The 21,029-nt window shown below is 51.7% G+C and overlaps 9 protein-coding genes across 9 annotated transcripts; 6 read left to right on the forward strand and 3 right to left on the reverse strand.

Moving 5' to 3' along the window:
- Window positions 1-129: 129 nt before the first annotated feature.
- On the forward strand, window positions 130-1,853 carry STEHIDRAFT_171900 (alpha/beta-hydrolase). The gene is made up of 5 exons (XM_007309348.1): window positions 130-406; window positions 471-833; window positions 915-1,468; window positions 1,530-1,674; window positions 1,731-1,853. Exons 1-4 carry the CDS (start codon window positions 280-282, stop codon window positions 1,593-1,595), a joined length of 1,110 nt encoding a protein of 369 aa, XP_007309410.1. The 5' UTR covers window positions 130-279; the 3' UTR covers window positions 1,596-1,674; window positions 1,731-1,853.
- Window positions 1,854-2,216: 363 nt separating this feature from the next.
- Window positions 2,217-3,500, forward strand: STEHIDRAFT_161774 (GDSL lipase/acylhydrolase; the record flags this gene model as incomplete). Its single annotated transcript, XM_007309349.1, has 6 exons — window positions 2,217-2,556; window positions 2,619-2,646; window positions 2,703-2,817; window positions 2,879-3,059; window positions 3,146-3,329; window positions 3,395-3,500. 6 exons carry the CDS (start codon window positions 2,217-2,219, stop codon window positions 3,498-3,500), a joined length of 954 nt encoding a protein of 317 aa, XP_007309411.1.
- A 589-nt stretch (window positions 3,501-4,089) lies between these two features.
- Window positions 4,090-5,420, forward strand: STEHIDRAFT_104030 (GDSL lipase/acylhydrolase; the record flags this gene model as incomplete). Its single annotated transcript, XM_007309350.1, has 6 exons — window positions 4,090-4,438; window positions 4,502-4,529; window positions 4,589-4,700; window positions 4,776-4,956; window positions 5,058-5,241; window positions 5,315-5,420. Exons 1-6 carry the CDS (start codon window positions 4,096-4,098, stop codon window positions 5,418-5,420), a joined length of 954 nt encoding a protein of 317 aa, XP_007309412.1. The 5' UTR covers window positions 4,090-4,095.
- Window positions 5,421-6,887: 1,467 nt separating this feature from the next.
- STEHIDRAFT_66049 (C-3 sterol dehydrogenase) lies at window positions 6,888-8,291 on the reverse strand (the record flags this gene model as incomplete). Its single annotated transcript, XM_007309076.1, has 3 exons — window positions 6,888-7,644; window positions 7,723-8,048; window positions 8,103-8,291. 3 exons carry the CDS (start codon window positions 8,289-8,291, stop codon window positions 6,888-6,890), a joined length of 1,272 nt encoding a protein of 423 aa, XP_007309138.1.
- Window positions 8,292-8,611: 320 nt separating this feature from the next.
- STEHIDRAFT_171903 (uncharacterized protein) lies at window positions 8,612-10,341 on the reverse strand (the record flags this gene model as incomplete). The annotated part of the gene is made up of 4 exons (XM_007309351.1): window positions 8,612-9,646; window positions 9,711-9,790; window positions 9,850-10,176; window positions 10,266-10,341. The coding sequence occupies 4 exons, from the start codon at window positions 10,339-10,341 to the stop codon at window positions 8,819-8,821; spliced, it is 1,311 nt and encodes a 436-aa protein (XP_007309413.1). The 3' UTR covers window positions 8,612-8,818.
- A 277-nt stretch (window positions 10,342-10,618) lies between these two features.
- Window positions 10,619-12,408, forward strand: STEHIDRAFT_171904 (C-3 sterol dehydrogenase). The gene is made up of 4 exons (XM_007309352.1): window positions 10,619-10,867; window positions 10,931-11,256; window positions 11,313-12,054; window positions 12,140-12,408. Exons 1-4 carry the CDS (start codon window positions 10,679-10,681, stop codon window positions 12,173-12,175), a joined length of 1,293 nt encoding a protein of 430 aa, XP_007309414.1. The 5' UTR covers window positions 10,619-10,678; the 3' UTR covers window positions 12,176-12,408.
- A 291-nt stretch (window positions 12,409-12,699) lies between these two features.
- On the forward strand, window positions 12,700-14,557 carry STEHIDRAFT_125133 (C-3 sterol dehydrogenase). Its single transcript, XM_007309353.1, has 4 exons — window positions 12,700-12,999; window positions 13,063-13,388; window positions 13,460-14,222; window positions 14,291-14,557. Exons 1-4 carry the CDS (start codon window positions 12,811-12,813, stop codon window positions 14,318-14,320), a joined length of 1,308 nt encoding a protein of 435 aa, XP_007309415.1. The 5' UTR covers window positions 12,700-12,810; the 3' UTR covers window positions 14,321-14,557.
- Window positions 14,558-15,054: 497 nt separating this feature from the next.
- Window positions 15,055-17,086, forward strand: STEHIDRAFT_161780 (NAD-P-binding protein; the record flags this gene model as incomplete). Its single annotated transcript, XM_007309354.1, has 4 exons — window positions 15,055-15,434; window positions 15,554-16,165; window positions 16,283-16,868; window positions 16,961-17,086. 4 exons carry the CDS (start codon window positions 15,055-15,057, stop codon window positions 17,084-17,086), a joined length of 1,704 nt encoding a protein of 567 aa, XP_007309416.1.
- A 196-nt stretch (window positions 17,087-17,282) lies between these two features.
- On the reverse strand, window positions 17,283-20,868 carry STEHIDRAFT_171907 (POP1-domain-containing protein; the record flags this gene model as incomplete). Its single annotated transcript, XM_007309355.1, has 12 exons — window positions 20,546-20,868; window positions 20,445-20,491; window positions 20,336-20,385; window positions 20,164-20,278; window positions 20,002-20,098; window positions 19,861-19,937; window positions 19,402-19,801; window positions 19,040-19,341; window positions 18,895-18,983; window positions 17,671-18,835; window positions 17,437-17,576; window positions 17,283-17,370 (listed from the first exon to the last, which is right to left on the reverse strand). Exons 1-12 carry the CDS (start codon window positions 20,718-20,720, stop codon window positions 17,283-17,285), a joined length of 2,745 nt encoding a protein of 914 aa, XP_007309417.1. The 5' UTR covers window positions 20,721-20,868.
- Window positions 20,869-21,029: the final 161 nt, after the last annotated feature.

The following is a 21,029-nucleotide window of genomic DNA, read 5'->3' on the forward strand; positions in this document are numbered from 1 at the left end:
GTTCCCTCTGTTTCAGGCTTCTTCTGGGAAAGATAAACATTTTTAAAGGGTTGAGTTGCAAGTATCATCACATTAACCAAACTCAGCTTGCGCTCAGACATTCGCCATCCCCGACCGATCCACGATACCCGAACCTCCACCCTGCTGTTTAGTCAGACAGCTGACCCTTCGATAGAGGTTTATTTATCTCATCAGAACCAGGTTCTTGTCGAAGAGGCTTCTACAACGCCCACCATCTCACAGTTACATCGTTATCAGACCAGCGTCTCTAGATTTCTTATGACGGAACCTGTCTATACTACGAGGAAGGTGGGGCTCTTCAGCATCCAAGACACAGGAGCCCCTGTCCAAGATGGTCAGAGCTACACAACGCTGGTCATCATCCATGGGTTTACATGGCACAGGGGTAAGGAAACTGACCAGGTTGACTCACAGTCCGAATCATTAGTACTCATTTTCTTCGACTCTAGGTGTATTCTCCCGGCTCCTTCCCTTGGCCGCTGAATCTAACGCCCGCATCGTCTTGGTCAATCGTCGTGATTATCCCGACTCTGCGCCTTATACTGAAGAAGAACATCGGCTTCTCATCTCCGCACGAGGAAGCACCCCGGAGGCGGCGGCTGACTTGAAAGAATACATAAAGGCGCGCGCTCGAGAGTTGTACAACTTCCTCTCCAAATTCGTCACAGATGAAGATATCGCTGTGGACAGTCTTGTGCTTGCTGGGTGGTCGTTCGGTTCTGCATGGATGTTAGCACTGCTAACCCACGCAGCCACGTTCCCCGTAAACGACGTCGAACTTGACAAGTATATTCGACGTGTAATCCTATACGGTTCGTTGGTTCTGTCTTATACAACTCTTATTTACTCAGTCTAAAGGTTCAATTGTGTTTCGAAAATGTTCTCTTCGACAGACCCACCATACCACGCCATAGGCTACGACCCTCCAGAAGAGTTTTACAACCCCTTAAGTCACCCCTCGCTCGCACCGGGAGAAGGTGCCAAAATCTTCCCCGCCTGGGTGTCAGGCTACTACGCCCATGGAGATTCTGCCTCTGAGCTCGAACATCGCATCGCACTCGCAGAACCAACCCCGACGATTCTCACCATGTCTCCCGAAGATATTCAGGCCAAATTACACGCACCCCCTGCCATCCCTGGTGGATCGGACGATCTCCTCGTAGTGACAGGCATTCAACATGGGTTGTACGACACAATGAGGCGTGCTACGCTATTCTTTGCTAATCCTGGTGTTGCCGAAGCGGAAGCTGGGGAGGAGGAGGGGGAGGAGGAGGCAGTACGGGGCGATTGGAAGGGTATAGAGCTACGTTACATCTGGTGCGATCGGTCGGTCTGGGAGGTGCCTTGGGGAACTTGGGCGCTCCAGGCAGAACTGCAAGAAGCTCGGAAAGCAGGAAAGGAGACTAGGAATGTGGTTCTTGTCAGGCTGAAAGGGGCGAATCATTTTGTGGGTCAATACTCACTCTCAGCGAGGCTCTTCCATAGCTTACGTTGGTAATGTTTTGCAGGTTCATTGGGACCAGCCCGAGCGTGCATTGAGAGCGTTGTTGGCCGATAGTACGGAAGACCTGTGATGTGGGTCCATGTTTGCGACGATTTTGTTCGGTCTGATCGTGTTGAGCCAGTCAAGAATGGATGTGTCGTGGAGTTATTGTGAGTACATCCATATTCTCACCTCGGAACTATATCGTTGAACATTTTCGTTGTAGCTTATTTATATCAACATCGCGTTGACTCGTCTTGAGTATTACTCACGCGGTACCTTTTTGCTTTCCGGTCGCCGAGCCGTCTAGTTGTATATATCCTCACAAACAATCTTCAGATGTTGTACCGTTTTTCCAGTGTAAATGGGTGTACCTGCTACCCAACTGACAGTGCAGGTGACTTCGAGGGGCAGCGTACCCTTTCACCCAGCGCATCCCGGGCCGACATACGGCCGGCTTCTATCTATTATTCGTCCCTGCATATCTGGCGAAGACGTTGATATCCTCGAGCCTTGACCCCATGCCACTCCCCCTTTCGCCGAATAGCTGATCTTGTGCAACGTGACACTAACGGACTACCGATCGTCATTTCGCGACGGTTGTTCGCGTTTGTATAAATGCAATACGTTGTTCTTGCAGGTCCCTCTTGGTTTGCTCGCCTTGTGCTTGCCCTTCTTGCCACATATTCACCCACGCTGACAGCGCCAGGCTATGCTGTTCACTATCCTCAGCTCCCTCCTGCTCCTCGCCTCTCGCGCCACAGCACTCGGCCCACCCCCAAATTCCATCCGCAACATCGTCACATTCGGAGACTCCTACACTCTCCTTGACACCGGAGATCCCACTCGCACCGCGTGGCCCATCCTTCTAGCCGGCTATGCAAACCTGACCGTATTCGGGTTCGCTCAGAGTGGTGCCACTTGCAACCAGAGCCTTACTCCGAGGATCTATCCGGCGGTGGTGCAGGATGAATTGCCGGCGTATTTCGATGCATTTGAGGTGGGAAACATTACGGGCACGGCGGATGATACTTTGTATACGATCTGGATTGGTTGGTGGTATCCTGTTCTTGGGCCGCTGTAAGAGGACTGACGCCTTTGCTTTTGTTGGCAGGCACGAATGATGTTGGACCAAACACCCTGTCAGCGCTTCCGTCTTCCACATTTGCGTCCGATTACTGATCCTGCGTCCTGACAGTCTGACCGGAGGTCAAATCAACAACGCCACAATTGTTGATACCACGGCTTGTGCTGTTGGCGTCCTGCAGACTCTATACGACAGCGGCGCCAGAAACTTCCTCTTCCAAAATGTGGTTTTTTGACTCCCACCAATCCCCGTCACTCCAATCCAACTGACGAACTTGTGTATGAAAGATGATACCATACGAACTGCTCCCGATATACCAGGTCGACTCTTACCCGAACAAGTTTTGGACCGCGCCACGTAATACCACCGATTGGAACCTCTCTATTCGCGAGCTAGCTGTTGCCGGGAATAAGATCGCAGAACTACTGCTCAGATTCCTGGTGCCGACTCTTCCTGGCGCCCATGTCGGTGAGTGTTTGGTTTCATTTATCTGGATGTGCACCATTGGATCTACGTACCTCACCAAGCATAATACATCAATGGTCTGGTCACAGGTCTCTTCGACTCGCACACACTATTCCAGAATATCGTCGATGATCCCGGCTCTTTCTTGAACGGAACTGCTCCATACAATGTGACGGGATGCGTTCAGTCCTGTGTGTTCGAGTTGAACGAGAGTATATCGGACCCGGGCGTCTGCACTTTCATCAACGGGACGGATAGAGATAGCTACGTTTGGTAAGTAGTTTAGTACTTTAGTACTGCGCAGTTCGTTGTTGACGCATGGGGCGATGGCCTGGCAGGTGGAACGAGCTGCATCCGTCTGAGCAGTCGGATAGGATAGTGGCTCGCCAGATCGCGAATTCGTTGCAGGGCTTGGGGAGCAAGTATACCACGTGGCTCAGTTGAACGACCCATTGACGGTGTCATGGGACGACCAACGGAGTTCCCTCCTGTTATAACCTGGGTTGTGGGCTTCGAGCACTATTTTGTCCCAAAATTCACGTACGTAGATCTATATAAAACCACCCTCTATCATCAGAAGGATATGTGTCCAGCGCACAACTGATCGAACAGATGACTTTCGAAACCCTTTCATCGACTGTGCGGCTCTGGAACCGGTCCCCCGCTTAAACCTGGGACGATGACCTTTCTCATGCATGCTGGACTTCCGCATGTATTCCAGTCGACGTCCCAAAATCCTATAATCATTCGCATACTTGTGACACTTCTCCCTCTCAACATCCTTGTCGATATTCATGTTTTCTCAGCCTCATGACCGCTCTATTTCTCCGAGAATCTGTCGACCTCCTGAACGTGACGTTGACGGATTGCCGTATGTCTTTGCATGAGCGGCCCTGCGGCTCACAAAGTTGGACTTGGTCGTCGCTCGCGCCCTTATATACGCCCGTATCTTCGCTGCACAATGCTCATCAGTGTCAGTTTCTTTGATCAAGAATCTTGCTCCCCTCGATTACGATTGTAAACTCATATCACGACGAGGATGCTCCTCACCGCCCTTAGCCTCGCCTCTCTCATCGTTCCAGGCATCAGTGCTCTAGGGCCACCAGCCAACTTTATCAAGAACATTGTCACATTTGGAGATTCCTACTCGGATATTGTGAGCGTCGGGGACGGAGGCACGGCTTGGCCGGTATACCTCGCTGGCTACGCCAACCTCACATTGTTCCCGTTCGCAAAAAGTGGTGCGGTGTGCAACCAGAGCCTCACTCCTAGATCGGCATTCCCAGCTGTGGTTCAGGATGAGCTTCCGGCATATCTCGACTCGGTCGATGTTGGGAATATTACCGGGAGTGCGAATGATACGTTGTTCACGTTGTGGATTGGTAAGTCTGCATTGATTTTCGACTTTCGTTCGTGAGAGTGTCCTGACTTTACCTTGTGTTTAGGTACCAATGACGTCGGGCCAAACACTCTGTATGGGCTATACTTCACTATCATGTGGGCGTTAAAACTCACTGCACCTCACTTCACAGCCTCACTGGAGGCCAAACCAACGGCGTTACCATCGTCGACACGACCGCATGCGCAGTCAACGTCCTCCAGACACTGTACGATAGCGGAGCGAGGAACTTCCTCTTCCAAAATGTAGGCTTTCCCTCACATATATGAACTTAGACATCAAATCGAACGTCAACGGACTGATGAATGACACGTCTACAGATGGTCCCATTTGAGCTCCTCGTTCTCTACCAAGTCGACTCTTACCCGAATCGGTTTTGGACACAACCGCGCAACACAACCGAGTGGAATCTATTTGTTCGAGAACTGGGTGTCTCTGGGAATGAGATTGGTGAATTGATGCTCAGGCTCCTGGCCGCATCTCTTCCAGATGCCCACATCGGTGAGTTAGTGCCACGGCCACCCGACCTATAAAAGAACGCACCTTCACTGGTGGCTTGAAGAGAACTCTGCTAGCGATACAGGTCTAACTCTCCGTAATAGGTCTTTTCGACTCCCACTCACTGTTCGAGGACATCGTCGCCAACCCAGCATCGTTCCTGAACGGTACTGCGCCTTTCAACACAACGGGATGTGTCCACTCGTGCGTGTTTACCGAGGGTGAAAGTACGTCGGATACGGATGATTGTATTCTCGTCAATGGGACAGACAGAGACAGTTACGTTTGGTGAGCTTTGTCATTCCTCAGTCCCCGCAGTGTTTGGTTATATTCTTTGCTGATGCACCTGTATGCTTATTAGGTTCGACGAGCTCCACCCATCTGAGCAGTCCGACCGGATTGTCGCACGACAAATCGCCAACACGCTACAAGGACTGGGGAGCAACTACACGACGTGGTTTAGTTGATGGATTGACGAAAAGATTCCGCGATGGAATGGACTCGGAGGTGGACTGCATTACGCTCCATGTTATGCGTGCTATGAGCCCTTTTGTCGTCCTGAATAACGAAATGCTCATGACACTCGCAGAACCTTCCTTGCGTGCTCGCGGGCGAGTTACAAAACTGCCAGTGATCCACAAGTGGTCCGTGTGACTCCGCCACACACGACGCCACATCCTCTCTGACGCCTGGTCCGTGCGCACTCTTTCCTGCATAAATACCTTCCGCCCGACTTCCCTATTTCCTCACCACTCTGGCCTTTTGGCTTAGATCAAGTGTAGTATCTGTTCTTAATAGTTTAACCACTATTATGGGGGCACCGCCCCCATTATTGGTTATCTAATTTTTGCCGCCCTTGTTCCCTGGGCTCTGCTTGCAACCCGGGAGACGCGATGACCTTGCCGCTGCACTACTGGCTTGTGTCGTCGGGGGATCTTCATTTCTTTCTTTTGCAATTTCCGGAGTCGTCTCGTCTGTTGACGGATGCTTAGGGATCGCAAATGATTGGATGAAGACTGCCGTATTTGATGGATACCTTTATTTTGCGTATTGTTCGCTGGATGTCGGAGTCGTTCTAATATATAATGCTTTGTAGCCCCACGTAGCGGGACCCAAATTTTCATGAAAGGTGAGGGAGTCATGCGAGAAATGAGTTATATTCGGGACGAGTGAGCTGCATATACCACTGTTACGTTCAGGTCTATCAATGCGGCAGTGGTCTAACGGTTAAGCTGGTGTCTTCGCCCCTTGTGGGGTTCGAGCCCGGCTTCGGACACTCGCGCGCGAGCAAGCTTGGGTTACCCTGGTTACCTGCGATATAAAAAAGAAACCCAATGTGGCTGTAATTCATGTGAAAGCAAGACGCAGGTTTTTGATTCCAAACCGGCGCTCATTTTTCTTTGGAGAGCTCGAAGAAAATTCCTGTAAAGCTCGACAAAAAATGGCGACGCGATATTGCTGCGTGGCGCCATGGTAATGTTCGCGTCGCCACCATCGCGCGGAAGAAATAGCCACGTGACCGCGACAAGTAATGCTTTTTTGTCTGTGATACAGCAGTAGTCCCGAACGATATATAGTAGTGATCATCAAGTAAGCTAGTCCACCGAAAAGAGCAAGATAATATTGGAAAGCGGACGAGAAGCAGAAGAGGGGTATTCCAAGCGTCCAGTCCGTCGGACTCATCGTCCATTCTGCCGCAAGGTAGAGAAAAAAAGCAAGAAGTGGGGTGAGATAATAGGCGGAAGGAGAGGAGAAGTTGTCGAACGGATGGTGCAATGCAAGACGCAGAGGAAGAGACTGGGAAGGCGCCGTTCGTCGTACTTATCCGAGCCAGGGTCACAACTAGGACTTATTCTTGGCCTCCACGGTCCTCCACCACTGTTTCACGACCGAGCCAAAAGCGCGTCAGTGAAACGTCCAAAGGCACGACGGAGCTATAGCAAGAGAAAACAGCGCACCTCCATACTCAGCTTGATGCCCTCCTCCAAACCCACTTGTGGCTCATACCCCAACAGCCTCCTCGCCTTCTCAATATTATAATACATATTCGCACACGAATACGTGACCCTATACCTCGTAAACACCGGTTCCGTACCCGTCAACCATCCCCACCACTCCACCATCGTCGCAAATGTCAATCCCACCGTCCTCGGCAACACCGTAAATCCCTTCGTCGGATACTTCCCTAACGCCATCTCCCTCCACAGCGCCCTCGAGAAGTCCCAGAAGTAGACAGGCTCGCCGTTAGTGATGAAGAACGCCTGGCCGGCAACTTGCAGTGGCGGGAGCTCGGAGCGTTCGAGGGCTTGTTTTGAGAACTGGTCGTATCGGGTACGAGCGACGGGTCGGGATTCGACGTAGGAGGGGTCGTTGAAGGCGGCGAGGAGGGCGTCTGCGTTTGGTGGTGGGTCGACGTAGGGGCCGAGAGGACGGGCGTCTGAGGACGGGATTCGGTGTTTGCCTGTTGTGGCGTCGATAGAGGGGAGGGAACGGTTGATAATCTCGTCAACTTTATCTTCGTCCAGTGCGACGGGAGGAGGGATGAGCTTTTGAGCGGCGAGGATGTGTGCGTAGGCGACGTTGCCGACGTAGGTGAAGTCGAATAGGTTGGTGTTGTCACCAATTTGGTAGTGTGCCTTCCCTTCTTTGAACGCTTCGGCATATCCAGGTATGAGTTGATTGTCCCCAGGTCTGGACGGACGGAACGGCAAAGTACGGCGAAACGGTTTGCAAGGTGAAGAATACAGTGTGCCAGAGAACGGCACTCACCCGAAAATCCCAGCAGGTCGTAGTGAGACGGTGTAAAGGCCATCCTTTCCATTTGCAGCGAGCACGAGTTCTTCCGCCCTCAGCTTCGTCTCGTTGTAGTGATCCATAGCCACCTCCGGCGGAGGACACCGTTCGTCGACGTCGATGAGATCCTGGCCATTGAACACGACGGTAGACGAGCTCGTGTAGACGAGCTTTTTGATGCCGTTCGCGACACAGGCAGAAATGATGGCTTTTGTGCCCTCGACGTTGACTCTCCAGCAAGTTGCTGCATCACTGCTGCCAGCGTGTGGAGAGGCGGTGTGGAATACACATGTGGCGCCACTCTGAGAACATACAATGTAAAATTATGGACATTATAAGAGAAGAATGGTACGCACCTTTTGGATAGCTTGTGAGATCTGCGACTCGTCGTTTATGTCTCCAGAATAAAACGGGACATCGTAATGCCTCTGGACGCGACTGAAGACCGCGACCGATTCACCGCGTTGCACCAGTTGCTCGACAATATGTCGCCCTACGAAACCACCTCCACCAATGACCAAGTGAACATCTCGTTGTACCGACATATGGCGATTATTATGAGCTATTAGACCAGACGAAGAACGAACAAGAGACAGGGGGAGAAAAGCGCCAGGTAGGGGCGTTCAATGTCTTATAGTAGTCGGTGGCGAAGTAGATCATGACCAATGGGCTTCCAGTCAACTGGCCATCGTGTTGGCGGCGCAGATTGGGCGAAGCGCTCAACTCTGTGCTCAAAATAGGCGCATTTGGAGATGTACTAGACGTTTCAAGCCTGGATCGACTTCAGGCAGGTTGATGATGTGCACTCCTCATGACTCGGAAACATTGATGGAGACAGAGAAAAAAGGATGTTTGTAGAAGATTGCGGCGTCATGCATGCATGAAACAGCCCAGCCATCGCTTGTTTGAGTTGTTGATGTATCAACTGTACATGGGCGCAGGACGAGTCTCAAAGATGAGGGATAAGAAAGAAAAGATGAACGAGAGTAGAAAGGTCAAAAAAGCCGGGTAAAGGAAGGAAATCAGGGACGGAAAAGCAGAACATGAACCATAAATTAGAAACAGTGGAAGATCAAGTGATGTTCCACCTCGCCACGGCCGTCTGCACTAACTTCACCATATCCTCCTTCGCCTGTTTCTTCGCGCTATCCGTAATACCCTCCAACATATCCAGCGCACTCGGCGACGTCTGCAGTGGATCAAACTCAAGCGTATGTCCGTCTTTCGTGGGCACTGCTACCCTCGCGCTAAACCCTGTCGTGCGCACCGGCCCAGCCATGGCAGAATGAGGACGCGGATGAGGTTGTGAATGGGTGGCGAGAGAGGATGGGGGCCGAGTGGAGGTAGAGTGGGATATGTGGGTGTGGGAGTTGGAACGGGTGTGGCCGGAGTGATGTGGGTGTGATGGTGGGGGATGGTTGGAGGACGAGGCGATAGACGAGTTAAAGGAGGTATCATCGCGCCGAACGAGGATACTATTTGTTCGGACGCGTTCTGCTCTCTTGCCATTCCCGCTTTTCGAACTCTCCGATTCTCCGCCTCTTCCACTCCGATTACCATCCACCTCACCATCACTATAGTCATCACGATCCCCATCCTTCCCAGGTGTCTCTGCCAACCAACTCAATCCCAAATCGAAAGGGTTCGTCAACGGTGAGCCGTTCACGCTCATCATAAACTCGTCTTTGCGAGGAACGCGAGGAGCTTGATTTGAGGCTCCTGGGTAGGCGGGGGTCTTGGGTATAGTGGGGTTGAAAGTGGCACTGGACGGTGGTCGATGGGCGCGTGGCTTAGTTGGTGAGGTTGCACGGGATGGAGGGCGGGAATGCGAGTGGGGAATGGTGGTAGTGGACTGGAATTTGCGGGGACTGGGCGAAGGGGCGCGGGAGTTGATTCGGCCCTGGTGGAAAGAGTGTAAGACGGTTTTATTATTTTGGAAGAGCAACAGGAGAAATTGGACGTACTGTCCCCGGTGTTCTCGGATTCTTCCCGACAGCGAAAGGCGGCTTCTTCTGTGGCGTCGTGACATTCGCCATCGTACGCGCTAAACAAAGTATGTAGTCAGCACCACCCCGATCAAGTAGGTATTCAAAGAATACTCACGGTTCTTCGTCGCCTTGTTCATGTTTCCTCCGTCATCCTTACCCATCCCCTTCTCCGACCCTTCCCCATCATCCTGAACCGCGATCCACTTCCTCTTCATCGCCGCCCTGTCAATGGTTCCCGCCGCGCCCTCCGTCCCGCCCAACTTCTGCTCCTGCAAGCCCCGAGAAGCAGTCGTAATGTCGTTGTGGTATTTGTCATGAAAGTCCGCCATGGATATCCCGCGGACGATGTGAGGGATGCGGGAGATTTGGAGTTCGTGGCGACCGCGGAACTCGGAGAGCGCATCGGAAAGGAGGGATTCGAGTTGACGAATTTTGTGTTCCACTGTATCGTCGGTCAAAGAAATAAGAATTGTGGGATTGAAAGAATGCTTGAGATGAGATGGGTGACGATAAGAGGGGAAGGAAGGGTACCTTCGAAATCGAGGTTGGCGAGCAGTTGTTGTTTCTCCTCTAACCTGAACTTTCGTTTGGCGTGCAGAGCTTGCATCTTTAATATGTAACCGAGTATATACGCGACAGAGTATATGGCTGCCGTTGACTGACGAGCACGATGACGACGCGATAGGCAAAGATGCGTACGTCGAGGAAGGTGGCGACGATGATGACCGTTGTTGGAAAGAACGGATTGCGGCGCCGAAAGCGCGGCGCGAGGCAAACGCGATGGTCACGTGTGCGTGTCCGGCTCGGCCGGAAATAGCTTTCGCGTCCGCGGCAAAAATATTGTGGTCGTACGTTTGCCAACGTTCTCAGCTGCCTTGCTTTTAGCTGCTCGTCCTCTGGTTTTCTTTTCTTTGGACTACTCTTTCTTGCTTAAGACTCATATCATGTCTTCAGAACGAGAAAGCTATCTTGTCATCGGCGGCAGTGGGTTCTTGGGAAGACATATAGTCGAATACATCCTGGAACAGGGTGATCCCGTCGCTGTTTTCGATATCGTCCAAAAACATCACGATGTGCCATTTTATTCTGGGGACATTACGGATGAGGCACAGGTCTCAGAGGCTATTCAGAAGGTGCGTACAATATCTCTTCTTATGCACATACTCGAGTGCTTACCGTACGTTGTTCGTCTCTAGAGTGGTGCCACCTGCATAATCCACACTGCGTCCCCGAACGCGATTTACGACGGCGCAGCTCTCTTCTGGAAGGTCAACGTGGATGGGTCAAAATCTGTCATCGCTGCCTGTGTCGCGAACGGTATCAAGAAGCTCATATACACCAGCTCAGCTGGTGTCGTTTTCAATGGTGGGGATCTCATCGACGTTGATGAACGGTTACTCCCACCCGAGGATGCCTTGGACGCCTACAACGCCTCGAAAGCAAAGGCAGAGGAGATCATTCTTGCTGCTAACGGCAAGGGTGGGTTGCACACCGTTGCGCTTCGTCCTGCTGGTATCTTCGGGTGAGTTCTGTCTAATTGCGCTCTATTCTCGGTTCGCTGAATATTGGTCGGTACAGACCCGGAGACGTCACGGCGATACCTCAATTTGCCCAGATCCTCAAGGACGGCAAGGCATACTTCCAAGTCGGCGACAACAGCAACCTCTTTGATTGGACTTACGTCCGCAACGTCGCCTACGCCCACGTCCTTGCCGCCCAAAAACTTATTCCTCATCCCGAACTAAACGGCGAGACCAATGAAGAAAAAATGGACGCCATCCTCAACACCCCCCTTCCCCCCATCGACTCCACCACAGGCAGACATCGCATCCCAACGTCCGACGCTCGCCCTCTCGGCCCCTACGTCGACCCACCACCAAACGCCGATGCCCTCCTCGCCGCCTTCAACGATCCCAATCACGTCGAATACCGACCCATCGTCCGCTCGAAATTCGACCCCCTCTCGAAACCCTCCCTCGAGCGCGCCGAGGGCTCTCCCGTCCAAGTCGCCGGGCAAGCCTTCTTCATCACCAACGGCGAACCACTACCGTTCTGGAATTTCCCGAGGGCATTGTGGAGGCAGATGGCTCCAGGAGAATATCCTAAGAGGAGCAATATCGTGCTGCCGAGATTACTGGGGCTATTTTTGGCGGTGTTGGCGGAGTGGTGGGCGTGGATTACGGGACAGAAGCCCACGTTCACGAGGTATAGGGTTACGTATACGTGCGCGATGAGGTATTATAATATTGAGAAGGCAAGGAGACTCTTGGGATATGAGCCGCAGGTCGGTTTGGAGGAGGGAATTAGGAGAACTGTCGAGGTATGTTCCTTCTTCTTTATTTTTTCGATGCTGTACCATGACTGAACGAGTGACTGATGAAATTTGGCATGTTCCTTCTGAATAGTGGTGGAAGACCGTGGAGGCCAAGAAGCCATCATAATTTCGGGTCAGGCGCGACGAATTACGGTCCTACGACTTTTTCTCCGCGACGCTTCAGTCATGACATCTGCCCTTCCAAAGACTACATTATTTTTCCCTTCCGGACCTGCATCCCTTCTTTACCTTTCATTTGACAATTGCAGGAGGATTGGACCGGACCTCTTATACCCTTCCATCACACTTACTCCGGTGCATACTAGTGTATACAGTACTTACGTATCTAATGCTCACTGAGATCTATTGGGCCTTGTAGTGGGTTACTTTGGCCAACTCAGAACACGAAGTAGAATATGCTCAATTATGGCCACGGGTGCAATCCTGTTTGACGAGTTCCTCATCATGGGACCGAGAAAATAAAACAGATAAAAACCGGCTATTGAGCAAGTCGTACGATGCAGCTCGTGCGACGAATCAGAACCGATGTTGTTGTGGCGCGCCACAGGTGCCTGATAACTTCGTGGCGAGCGGTAAACAACTCAATCTTCTCTTCACCTCGAAGCTCTCCCCGCTCTGTAACAATCCCCCAGATCCCTAGGCCACGAACCTCTGATTTATCTCTGCTTTTTCTGCCTTCTACTTGTTTGCTCAGTCCTTAGCTACCCTTCTCAGTCGCCCACGAATTATTGAACGCACGCGATGTCTCCAGAACGAGAAGTCTACCTGGTTATTGGCGGAAGTGGTTTCTTGGGAAGACATATCGTCGAGCAGTTACTAGAACGCGGAGACCCAGTTGCTGTATTGGATCTCGTGCAGAGGCACCATGATGTCCCATTCTACTCTGGCGACATCTCAGACGAGGCACAGGTCTCGCAGGCCATCCAGAAGGTGCGTAGTCTCCCTTTCCTCTTCCAATTCTACAATACTCATCCTTTGTTATACAATGTACAGAGTGGCGCGACCTGTATAATTCACACAGCATCCCCACACTCGATTATTGGAGACGCGGCTCTGTTCTGGAAAGTCAACGTCGAAGGGACGAAAGCTATCATTGCTGCCGCTGTCGCGAACGGCCTGAAAAAGCTCGTCTACACCAGCTCCGCGAGCGTCGTTTTCAACGGGCAAGATCTCATTGACGTTGACGAACGGTTACCACCTCCGGAAAGGCCATTGGACGCGTACAACGAGTCGAAGGCAAAAGCAGAGGAGCTCGTGCTCGCCGCAAATGGCAAGGGCGGTCTTTACACCGTCGCGCTTCGACCTGCTGGCATATTTGGGTTCGTACCATCCTTTTGCATCCTTCACCGCGTCCTTTTTCGAATTTGTTTTCCTTTTCTGGTCGGTATAGACCCGGAGACCGAACAGCGATCCCCGGATTCGCTCAAGTCCTCAAAGAAGGGAAAGCATACTTCCAAATAGGCGACAACACCAATCTATTCGACTGGACCTACGTCGGCAACGTCGCATACGCGCACATTCTCGCCGCAGAAAAACTCATTCCCAGTTCCGTTCCGGACGACGACAGCAGCAGCAGCAGCAGCGTCCTAAACCCCGAAAAAGAGGACGCCCTCCTCAACTACGCGCTCCCTCCCATCGACGTAACAACAGGCAAACACCGAATCCCCACCTCCGACGCACGTCCTCTAGGCCCTTACGTCGAACCACCACCAGAAGCAGAAGCCCTCCTCGCAGCCTTCAACGATCCCCACCGAATCGAAGAACGACCCGTCGTTCGTTCCCGTTTCGACCCCCTTTCAAAAAGCTCAATCGAGCGCGCAGAAACCTACCCACTCCAAGTTGCAGGCCAGGTATTCTTCATCACCAACGGCGAGCCTCTACCGTTCTGGGACTTCCCGCGAGCACTTTGGAGGCTCATGGCGCCTGGCGAGTATCCAAGCCGAGGAAACATCGTGTTGCCGAAGACGGTGGGGCTGGTCGTGGCGACGCTTTCTGAATGGTGGGGGTGGTTGGTCGGGAAGGAGCCGACGTTTACGAGGTTTAAGGTTACGTATACGTGTGCGATTAGGTATTATAATATCGAGAAGGCGAGGAGGTTGTTGGGGTATGAGCCGCAGGTGGGGTTGGAGGAGGGTATCAAGAGGACGATTGATGTGCGTTTTATTGTTTCCGCTGGTCTTTGGATGTATGACAATACTGACGCGCTCTCAATATGTAACAGTGGTGGAAGACCGTGGACAGAAAGTCATAGTCGGACTTCATGGACTAGCAACGAACGACGTTTGAACGATTTCTGCCTATTTATCTCGTCTATCCATCTCACACCTTTTCGGCCATCCCATCTCTATTCATCCTTCACTTCGGTATCTTCAGTCACAGGGTAGCTCAGCCGGACACTTGATACTATACCCTTCTCCTTCATCTTCGATGTTCTACGCGTATACATGTCTAATGTGTATTTATATCAACTGTCCGCTCCCAATTCGACCCCCTCCCCCGAAACAATTCAGCGAACGCACTGAGGGTGCTCCCTTGCAAGTTCCCGGCCAAGCACCCCTCATCACAAATGACGAAACTAGTCTCTTTTCAGGCTGGGACTTTTCTGGAACACTGCCTAGTATGTTAACTCCAGGAGATGTTCAAGGTCAGACTCTTGAAGTACATACCCTTTTTGCCTTTGCCCTCATGCTAGGGTCAATACCAAAGCCTCCTCTGATTTAGTCTTTTTTGTCCTTGATAAGTACACTGTGTACATCTGTAACGCATGGGTTATAATTGTTGTGGTTGGATCATTTTCATGCGGGCCACAGTCGCTCGCCACACCAGCGGCAAAGTTGGAAACGCGCAACCTCGCGCAACGCGTCCGCCTTCGGCTTCCCCCCAACTTCTCTCCTAACACTCTAAGCTATTATTATTCGTTCACGAGACCGACTCTATACACCCCTCTGAGAAACTACCCAGATACCCTACTACTCTGTACCCACGATGGGCGCAGTTCCCAACTCTAAAGAGTCTCTGTTCTCGGTAGAAACACTACGCAAACACGTTCTCCGCCTTCCTCCACCTCTACAGTCTTTGGTACTCAGCGGAATAATTGGCTTTGGAGCCTCGCCTGGAGGTCAAATGCTTGGTCTTCTACTTGACCTGAACCGACGACTCGAAGGGCCACATCCCTCTCGATTAAATGGTCAAGTTGTGGTGCAGGAGAGCTTGAGCCCGGACGTGCTGGATGCGGTACGGTATGATGAGTTTATTGATGCAGACGGTAGAGGTACGGAGGGTCTGTTGAAGGGCCTGCAGGAGAGCGCGAGGCAGACAACTGGGAAGGGATATATTGTGATTGGTGGGAGTGGATTCGTTGGAACGTGAGTCTGACTTTTCCAAAGCGACGCCTGATATCAGCGAACTTGTCGAATGCGTATGTGCATGATTTTATGACTGGATGCTGATTTCGTGCACCTATATCTGTGGCCCACGTCTACAGCCATATTGTCCGTCTATTACTCCTGCGTAAAGAGCCCCACATTCGTATTCTCGACCTTCACCCACCCACGGATCCAGCTCTTGCTAACCATCCCTCCGTCTCATTCGTCAAAACCGACATCACACAACTTTCTTCCGTGCGAAGTGGATTGCTCACTCCCTTCAAGGATGACAACAAAACCGAAGTATTACCGAGCGTAATATTTCATACAGCAGCCATCATCAGATTCTGGGAACGTGCATCCTACGCATATCCCCTTTCAGCCGATGTCAACGTCCGAGGAACCTACAATGTCATCACCATCGCCTCTGAGCTCGCCTCCCTCAATTCCTCTCGCTCTGACGCAGCGGAGACCATCCTCGTTTATACCTCTACCTCCGACCTCTCCATTCCCCGCCCGCGTTTCCTCAAACTAGGCAAAGATTTCGAGGTATGGCCTAGCAACACGGTGATAGTAAGCGACGAAGATAGGGAATGGACGGAAGATGAGGTGAAAGAATATGGGTCTGTGAGCTGCTATGCGAGAAGTAAGCGTGAGGCGGAGAAGTTCGTCAAGGGCGCCAATGAGCCTGATGGTGGCATGCTGAGAACAGGAATTCTGAGGCCGGGGCAGTGAGTCCAGCTTAACTGTCGTACATTCGATATCCTCAGCGGGGCCACACCGCTGATTTGGCCTCGACTTTCCTACCCTTTGCGTTTTTGATCCTGGACGGATGACGGCGCCGCTAGAACAATCATAGGCCCGAACGACCGTTTGGTCACTAGCGTGTTGTCGACCGACCCCGTCACCATCTTCGATAAGAATTGGGCACATACGAATGTTTGTGTGTGGGATGCGGCAGCTGCGCATCTTGCGCTGGAGGATGCATTGAGGAACCGCCCAGAGGAAGCGGGTGGCGAGACGTTCTTGATCACTGGAAATGGATCGGCATGGACGATGGGGGACACAAGGAATGCCGTGAAGGTACATCCATCCTCGCTCCCCATCCATGCCTTCTCATTCGATCTTACTCACGCCACACGACCTGTCACGCCACAGCACTATTGTCCCCGCCCATTGACGTTCAAACACACTTCCCCACTGCTTATCTTCGTCCTCGCCCATCTCATCGAGGTTTTCCTCTACCTCCGCTTTTACTTCCTCTTCCCTTTCTACCGCATCCTGGGACTGCTAGGGTTCTTCTCCGGACCAGGCTCGAGGCCGAGCACCGCACCAAAATGGTTGAAGGAGACGGTATTCCTCCAGCCTACTACGTTGGAGTATATGAGGGATGTGGTTATTGATGATAGTAAGGCTAGGAAGATGATTGGGTGGGTATATCTCCTTCTTTCTTTGCTTCTGCTCTTCGCTCAGTTCGTTGTGTACTGACGCGGAACTCTGGTATGTGCATTATATGACTCGTTTAGGTATCGACCGTTGTGGGAGACCGCACAGATCATCAAGTATGCAGTCGATCAGGTCGAGTCGGGAAGAGTGAGACGGGGTTCAGTGTCGGAGTGGTAGTCGAGGAACGGAGGTGGCGAAGCCTCTAGAGTTATGCTTAATTTACCCTGTTTGATTGGAATCTCTTGGAGGATGGACTTTGTTTGTCGATTGGGTAGTTTGCGATGATTTATGGCTTCTCTATCACCTATATATGGTCTCACATTCAGAGCCACTCTACCGTGCGTTGTTCGTGATGTGCGGCAATAGATGGTAGTACTTATTTCTGCCTTACCGTAACAAAGACTACACCCCCAATACTTCGACCCATGCAGCTCTACAGATGGTCTCACCCCGATCTCGCACTTTGACCATCATTCCCTCTAGCTTTAACCTACATAAGCAGAAGACAGGCCATATCAGCACAAATACCACGATGAAAGTGGTGAGGGAGACCTACTTCTGTGCTCTCTGTTTGAGCTCGAGCAGCTTTACTAGGGGTATGCATCCGATGGCGAACGCCTCTCCACGAGAGAGTGAGTAGTTTCCGCTTGTGACGTAGCCGATTATATCTCCTTGAGATGGTATCCCCTCAGACAACTGCATTGAGTCATACCGAGGAACGTCAGCTTACCACGTCGAGACCACTTGCAAGTGAGGTGAAATGATGAACGAAGACGAAGGAGTTGCGAACCTGCGTTGTGTTTTGTTCACCATCCATATCCCAATCCTGGCCCCTTTTCGCCTTCCTAGACGCAATAACCCATTTCCTCGCCTCTTTTTCATCCACGTCATAGATTATTGCAAGATCCTCCGGACACCCACGGCCCAACATATTCAGGCGGATTTGCACGAGAGCGCCGCTCATCAAGTCGTCAGCCAGTGCACCTTCTGAGATAGATGTGGTTGATCTGGCGGGAATAACGGAGACAGAGGACGGTGGAATAGGGTCCATGCCACGTTTGCTGCGGAGTTGTTTGATTGAGGTAAGCAGAGAAAAAGAGGGATTGAGGGATTGAAAGGCGGTGGTGAGAATAGCTGGAACTTCAGAGCCTTGCAGGAGCCAGGGTCGGACGTTACTGTTTTGAGCCTGCGGTTTGGATTGAGCATTGGGCGCCTCCCGCTGAGTCGGCATTAATCCCGGCTTGTCGACATCCATCTCATCACCATCTTCACCTTTATCCTCATCCTCGTCCTGCGATCCACTCTTGGGTTCCTCAAGCCCAAGAACCACCTCCCAGTCCTCTCTCCAGGCACTCCTAGTTCCCAGCTTCTCCCAGCTCGCCCTCTTGGCCTTTGGCTTTCTCTCCCACCTCTCCTTCTCTTCCGTCGCCCTCTTCTTCCTAAACTCCTCGTACGCTTCGCCAGAAAACGGAAAGTCCCTAGGGAAGAACGGAACAGACGACTCGAAGTGCTGATGTTGGATTTCGCGTTGGCCCGAGACACGAGTGCCTGTGTAGACGAGAGATGTCAGGAATGGGATGGACCAACCGCGCGGAAACATGATTGTCCAGCCATGCAGAGCAGGGTGAGAGGATGACGATGCGAAAGATGTGGCACTTAAGGCGTTGGAGAGCGATGACGGAGAGTTCGACGACGAAAGTGACCGTTGGATCACGATGATAGGTATCTTGCTGTCCGACGAGGTAGGGTTGAGTGGCGTGCCCGGGACGGCGTTCTGCGATCGTCTCGCATCGAGCTCTTTCTTCTTGAACCGTGGGATTTGAAGGTTCTTGCGTTTGTCCAGGTTCCACAATTCAGAGGTGGAGAGGGAAGCGGTAGGGAAGCAGGTCCATGGGGCGGGGATGCTGGGTAGTCGAGAGGAGGAGACATGCACTTTTGCGTTTTTTGGTGGAAAGCTAAGGATGGAATTGGGTGATTAGTGTCCAAGGAAGACAATTGAGAGGAGGGATCGCACTTGAGGCGTGGGTCATGGATTTCGAACCCGATTGTCATGTTCTTAGGGACGGAGCCTGGTGATTGTAGGTCCTTGAGTGCTTTCCAAAACTGTGAATGACCATTGAGTTTCTTTTTTACATGGAAGAGCAAGAGCAGTTACTGACCTCCTTCAGCTCGGCTCTCTCCCCGTCCATAACAGGACGGAATGCTCCTCTGATAATCTGACTAGACTTCGGCCCCATAATTTCGAATACGTTGACCGAGTCACACAAATCAGTGACTTCAACCTCGTAATGTTTGTTTGAAGACTTCGCGTTTGACTTGAGGTCTTGCAAGGTCAACGATAAGGCCAGCTTGAGTGCGACATGGACGTCCGTGAAGATAGATGGGTGGCACCGGACCCATACGGTCCTTTCTGTGTCTTCCTCTGCGAGCGGCGTGACAGGTTGTGGTGCAGACTCAGGCACTGTGTCGGATGAAGTTAGGTTTCGCGCTACGATATTTCGTTGTGAAACAGATAACTGACCATCTTGTTTCTTCTTCCCGCGTTTGCGTCTCGGCTTCTTCTGGGTTGCCTCCAGGGATTTCTCAGTTGGCGCATGATGCTCGCCCTCGTCAGCTCCTTCCTCGTTCTGTGCAGCGCCTCGTTCCCTCGGTCGCCACATAACAACCACGGGGCCTATGAAACCGAAAGGATATTGTCTAGGCCTGTACATCTTTATATCGCAGGTGCGAGCGCCTGTGATGTACCTCCTCGCTCCTGGACCTTGGCCTCGGAGGTCACAAACGGCCTCCAGCAAAGACTTGAGGACAACTTGAGCTCCTTTGAGTTCGATGAGGGCGTTGTAAGAAGCGTCGTGCAGGATGGAGTCATGGACAGAGGCACGGTGAGAGGGGCGAAACGACTTTTCGGTCGGTTGGATGGCCTGGAAAGATAGTCTATCAACTTGAGTTAATGAGTGACGGCGACGATGGTGCGACTTACCAATCGATAACCCCACATATTCTCCATGTGCATTCGTTTAGCGTGCCACAGGTGCGATTCCAACCATTTCTTATCCTCTAGAATATGATCTTGTCAGTATGTTTTGAAGCCATTGAGTCCGACATACACAGAACCACGCACTTTGACGTCGTTCAAAGATATCTGCACGACTTTCTTGTCGCGCCTTCCCAAGCTTGGGAAGCTTTCTTCCTAATATCTTGCGGCGCATCGGGTCCATCTAAAGTGGCGGTAGAAGTTACCACCCGTATCATACAGGATATGACTAAGGAGACGTTCGCTGACCTCTGCACGAGCTTTGCCCCTTAGTCGAGCAGGGACACGACGAACGTCGTGACTGGCAGCCCTGCGTCGAAGTTTACGAGGAAGCTCCTGCCAAGCGCGATGAGTTGACGCAGAACTAAGTGACATCCAAAGGTTCATTAATTAGAAGATGTGAGACAAAGAAATGTCATACCTTGCGTTCTTCATAGCTCGTTGCATAGCACCGATCTCGAATGCACGGGCCTAAATATGCAGCGCGGTAAATTTAACTAAAACCATGATCAATTTGACGAATCACCCACCTCGGTGAACTTCTCTACCTCTAGTGACGATGGGAGACCCTTACTACCTATAAACCAATATCATCAGTTATGAACCGGGAGATTTTTCAGCGAGGGCCTACTGTCAAATCGAACCGCTTTCGAGCGCGATGGACCTGGGCCAGCAGTCGGATTCGCATTCAATGGGCCCGAAGAGCCTTGCACGTCTATGGTACGAGCAGCATTGAGCTTTTGTTTCTTTCTCTCACGAAACGGACGATCCTCAGAAGAGTGTTCATTCGGCCTTTTGGGAGACATCAGGACCAAGGTTTCGTGTGACACAGACAAGGCCCAGAGACTTCTACTCAGTGCTGCAGGAAGGAATATGCAGAAATCGTGAGAGGGTCCGAGAGTAAAGTAGCCGATGATTCTATCTTTGCTCTAGAGAAGTGAGAGTCGAAGTCACGATATGTTGGAATGGCAGGTCAAGGTAAAGCGCGTCGAAAGACCGCGTCTTCGGAATTTCAAACTACTTACAACGCGTCGCGTGAGAACAACATTCCGCATTCGGCCCGCCAGCCGATCATCATAGTCACCGACGTCGAGCGCGTCTTGGACATCAGCCAC

The sequence above is a fragment of the Stereum hirsutum genome (genome assembly GCF_000264905.1).
Source record: "Stereum hirsutum FP-91666 SS1 unplaced genomic scaffold STEHIscaffold_17, whole genome shotgun sequence".
Classification (NCBI taxonomy): domain Eukaryota; kingdom Fungi; phylum Basidiomycota; class Agaricomycetes; order Russulales; family Stereaceae; genus Stereum; species Stereum hirsutum.

What these genes read in the sequence shown, in the direction of transcription:
- STEHIDRAFT_171900 (XM_007309348.1), top strand. Translation starts at nt 280, where the DNA reads ATGACGGAACCTGTCTATACTACGAGGAAGGTGGGGCTCTTCAGCATC. An exon ending in TGGGTTTACATGGCACAGGG is followed by an intron (nt 407 to 470) that starts GTAAGGAAACTG and finishes CTTCGACTCTAG; the next exon opens with GTGTATTCTCCCGGCTCCTT. An exon ending in TCGACGTGTAATCCTATACG is followed by an intron (nt 834 to 914) that starts GTTCGTTGGTTC and finishes TCTCTTCGACAG; the next exon opens with ACCCACCATACCACGCCATA.
- STEHIDRAFT_171904 (XM_007309352.1), top strand. Translation starts at nt 10,679, where the DNA reads ATGTCTTCAGAACGAGAAAGCTATCTTGTCATCGGCGGCAGTGGGTTC. An exon ending in TCTCAGAGGCTATTCAGAAG is followed by an intron (nt 10,868 to 10,930) that starts GTGCGTACAATA and finishes GTTCGTCTCTAG; the next exon opens with AGTGGTGCCACCTGCATAAT. An exon ending in GAATTAGGAGAACTGTCGAG is followed by an intron (nt 12,055 to 12,139) that starts GTATGTTCCTTC and finishes CCTTCTGAATAG; the next exon opens with TGGTGGAAGACCGTGGAGGC.
- STEHIDRAFT_125133 (XM_007309353.1), top strand. Translation starts at nt 12,811, where the DNA reads ATGTCTCCAGAACGAGAAGTCTACCTGGTTATTGGCGGAAGTGGTTTC. An exon ending in CGACCTGCTGGCATATTTGG is followed by an intron (nt 13,389 to 13,459) that starts GTTCGTACCATC and finishes TGGTCGGTATAG; the next exon opens with ACCCGGAGACCGAACAGCGA. An exon ending in GTATCAAGAGGACGATTGAT is followed by an intron (nt 14,223 to 14,290) that starts GTGCGTTTTATT and finishes AATATGTAACAG; the next exon opens with TGGTGGAAGACCGTGGACAG.